Source organism: Orycteropus afer, unplaced genomic scaffold (genome assembly GCF_000298275.1).
Source record: "Orycteropus afer afer isolate SDZICR_OR568_19922 unplaced genomic scaffold, OryAfe1.0 scaffold00147, whole genome shotgun sequence".
NCBI lineage: Eukaryota > Metazoa > Chordata > Mammalia > Tubulidentata > Orycteropodidae > Orycteropus > Orycteropus afer.
The window spans coordinates 6539256-6543429 of record NW_006921734.1 but is presented as its reverse complement, the minus strand read 5'-3'; the positions used below and the strand labels follow the sequence as shown (position 1 = coordinate 6543429).

The window sequence follows — 4174 nt, the reverse complement described above, 5'->3', positions numbered from 1 at the left end:
GGTTCAAACCCACTAGCCACTCCTCGGAAGGAAGATGGGGCAATCTACTTCCGTAGTGATACTGCCTCGGAAACGCAAGGAGGGGTCGTTATGAGTCAGGTCTGACTCGATGGCACATAACAACAACAACATATATAAATATATATGTAGGCGCTCTGGTGGCGTAGTGCCTAAGGCATTTAACTGCTAACCAGAAGGCTGGTGGTTCAAACCTACCAGCCACTCCTTGGAAGGAACACTGGGCAATCTATTTCTGTAGTGATACCGCCATGGAAACCCAAGGAGGGGTCGCCATGAGTCAGATCCAACTCAACAGCAGTTTGGGTTTTTTTTTAATGTATAAGTATGTGTGTGTGTATAAATATAAACCTAAGAACTATATAAAGTAGGAAATATCTTATTACCTATTTTGTGTTTTCCAAGGAGTTGGTGGTACAGTGGCTGAAGTGCTTGGCAGTGCCAACCTACCAGCTACTCATGGATAAAGATGTGGCAGTTTGCTTCGGTAAGGAATGACAGGCTTGGAAACTCTATGGGACAATTCTACTCTGTCCATACAGGGTTATTATGAGTCAGAATCAAATCAATGGCAATAGGTTTGGTTTGGGGGTTATGTTTTCCAGAACACTGACTCTACTTTAGCCAAAAGATATAAACAAATCAGTTAATCTCTCTGTTTACAAATTTTATTAATAGTGAGTTTCACCATTCCTACTTAATATATACAGACTATATATAAAGAAATGTCAGCTTTGCAAAGGCATCAAACTCTTATCCTACCTACAACTTTCAGTTTTGACCCTGATCCCAGCATACAGCCCTACCACACACCCGGGCTGTAATAAATAAGTTGTTAAATGAATGAACTAACTTTTTAAAGCATAGGACTGATACCTTTGTACATTACTTTCATTACCTGCATACTCATAAAACCAAGCCAGGCACTTCTTGCTTGAAAAATGTTCTTCTCCACTTATTAGTCTAGCAGGAGGCTGGGATCTGCAATAGCTTAGAAAACACACACATACCTAAGATTTTTTATCAGGTCTCAATGAAAAGCTAAGCTCAGTATGAACCACTTTAATTCAAACTAAACAAAGTAAATTTTCTTTTTTAAACAGTTGGCATTATAGGAAAAAAAAATGGAGTTTTTAAGCATTTGCAATTTAGAACAGCCTCCAAACAAGAATTTCTCGATAACAAAAACCTAATACAACTTTTCTCATTATCAAACTCCAAAAATATCAACTAACGTTATTTCCCCAGATTTCAAAAGACTATCTGAAAGTTCAAACTAATGGTCTCAACGCAGGAAATTTTTTCCTGATACTGATATATATGAAAATTATACTCCAAAGATTTTGAAAACAAAATCTTACAAAGTGTATTTAATAATTCACAAATCATTATTTCAAAAAAATCATATATTGAATTATTTACCATCTGCCAAACTTACACAGATTTTTAAAATAAAAATAATATAGGATGTAAGAATATAATTAGAGTTCACAGATTTAAAATTCACAAATGGTCTGTAGGATTTAATGCACTTCTAAAAACCTTTTTTTTTTTTTTTCAAGGAGCTCAATTATGCTATCACAATGATATAGAAATGCTAGCACATTCCCGATTAATGTAATAACAAATATGGGTTGTTGTTGTTATGTGCCGTCGAGTCGGCCCCGATTCATAGCGACCCCTCCCTGGGTTTCCGAGGCAGTTTCACAACGGAAGTAGGATTGCCCAACCTTCCTTCCGAGGAGTGGCTGGCGGGTTTGAACGGCCAGCCGTCTGGTTAGCAGGCAAGTGTCTTAGCCACTATGCTACCAGAGCTCCCTATATTTAAAATTTAAATTGACAGAACAAACTATCATCTGAGCTATAATAATAGTGACGGCTCAGTGATTTTAAAGTATTAACTTAAAATGTTTTAAACGTATTCATTTTTTTTCCTCGAATGATGCCCAGCTACCTCACACAGTTACTGGTTTACTATGTTGCCATTGGTTATATCATGTTCATAGGCAAAATTACCCCATTTTGAATATTTGAAAATGCAACTATCTAAACAATTTTGATACATTATACATTTAAGATGGCCCCATGTTAGAATAATAGGAAAAATCTGCGTATTTTATAAAAATATGAGTTAACATAGTAACCTTGTCAAATCCCAGCGTGTGGAACCAAAAAATATTAAGAATAAAGCATCACCTTTCACATTAATAGCCCCAAATATACTCTTAAGACTCGTTTGGTAAAACACAGCATGAAAGATAAAAATTTAACCAATTACAAAAAAGGAAGATGCTTACTAAATAAACCCTCTACCTTACGTCTTAAACAGATGTCTCTTTAAGAAGAGCTTATTTCCTCCTTACAATGCTGGCTACCATCTTCCTTTTAACGGTAACATCTGACGTTACATTAATCGCCAACCATTGACACAGTCAATGACATATAAGAACGATATTCAAAACATCACTTCTCACACCTAACTTGCGATGCCTTTTTCACTGCATGCAACGTTGCTGTGACGCTTCAATGACAAGCTAGGAGATCAATGAGCTGCAACTCCAGCTGTTTTGTGTTCTTTATCCCCAGGAGGATACAAAGTACAGCAGCTCTCAAATTATTATTAATATTTATATTGAAGCTAACAGCGTCCTGAATGCTAGAAAACAAAGAGCATGCAGAGCCTTTCCAGCTTTATTTGAAAAAGAAAAAAAAAAAAACAAACTCACTGCCGTGGAGTCGGATCCAACTCATAGGGACCCCCTCCTTGGGTTTCCGAGGCAGAATCACTATGGAAGTAGATTGCCCAACCTTCCTTCCCGGGAGTGGCTGGTGGGTATGAACCGCCACATAGCAATTTGGCACAGGTGGAGGCACTGATATTTCCAGAGAATGGGACTCTTACAGTTTAAAAAGGCTCCGTTGAGATCGTCCGGGTAGGGCCACTCTAAATATTAAATTTGCAGGCCAATTACAGCGTAGAGAGTTTTCCTTTCTACCATTCCCAGAGCAGTTGTCAAGATTCCTCAAGCTGTACTCCTTTACTTTAAGCTATGTAAAGAAATTCTAGAAGTGGCTTTCCGGGGATCTCCTGTCTAGGGCTGCTAAGAAGGTGGAGAAGAATTAAAGGAGTAGGGGTTGGGGGGGAGGGGGAGAATGCAATTCGCGTGCGTTTCCCTGTCTCCCGCTTCACCGCACTCAGACTCTTAATGTATGGCGACTCTACCAGTGCCTACAAGAGCGCCAGGGAGCACACGCGCGAACACGAGGCCGGGAGAGACTTGCAGTGTTTTCCAACCACTACCTAGATAGATAAGAGGAGCCTCACTTCTTCACCGCCGGAGCCCCGAAAATCTGGCTCGCCCCCTCCTCCTGGTGCTCGCAAGCAAAGGAGGAAGGAGGAAAGCTAGAGTGGTGGGGGGAGGTGGTACCTGGAGATCTTACACTTCTTGAGGCCTCCGTCTTCCGCTACTGCCGTTGCCACCCCGGGGGATTTTCTCTTCTTCTTCACCGGCATCTTCCGCCCTCCCCGGCAGGGCGGGCAGGGGAGCCGGGGAAGGGGGTCACTGTCCACAGGAGGCCCTTCAGCGCTGGCACCTGGTTCTCAGAACAGCAGCAGGCGGAGGAGCAGTCTCCAGCCAGCACCAGCGTGGACCAGTCTGGCCGCCACTCACTTCTTGTCTTTGGCTGCCTGGGGCAGTGGTGGCTCCTCACCAGTAGACACTACAGTTTCGTCTCGTCAACTGCAGATAACGCGGACAGCGCAGCACCTCCACCACTCAAAGACTCCAAAAGCAAAAAGCCTAACCTCACCCGGAAGTGAATTGCCCAGGGCCGGAAGTGACGCAAGACGCAGAGCCGGTTACCGAGAGGGGCGTGGCTCTGGCTGGTCTCTGCTGGCCTTTGCAGGGTAAAGCTGTTACGTGTATGCGGCGAATGGAGAAATCCGTTTCCTGTGGCCAGTGACGGTCTTTGGTTGTTCAGGTTATCCTGACCTTTCCCATGCGGCAACCCCCCCCCCCCCCTTCTAATCATCACCAAGAAATGCTTTATGAAACTAATACTCTGCGGTGGCATTAAAAATGAAGTGGTAAAGTAGACTTTAACTTTCTAGTTCTGAGCTCTTCTACTTGGTAACATCACATTACATGTTCTTAAT

The 4174-nt window shown here is 42.3% G+C and overlaps 1 protein-coding gene across 1 annotated transcript in view; it reads right to left on the bottom strand.

The window, feature by feature from the left end:
* Positions 1-3532, bottom strand: part of DCUN1D5 (defective in cullin neddylation 1 domain containing 5) — a 30738-nt gene extending 27206 nt beyond the window's left edge. Inside the window, exons 1-2 of the mRNA XM_007946002.2 lie at positions 3447-3532; positions 917-1008 (exon numbers count right to left, since the gene is read on the bottom strand). Coding sequence (XP_007944193.1) covers positions 917-1008; positions 3447-3532 — 178 coding nt within the window. The remainder of the gene's footprint in view (positions 1-916; positions 1009-3446) is intronic.
* Between the last annotated feature and the right edge of the window lie 642 nt (positions 3533-4174).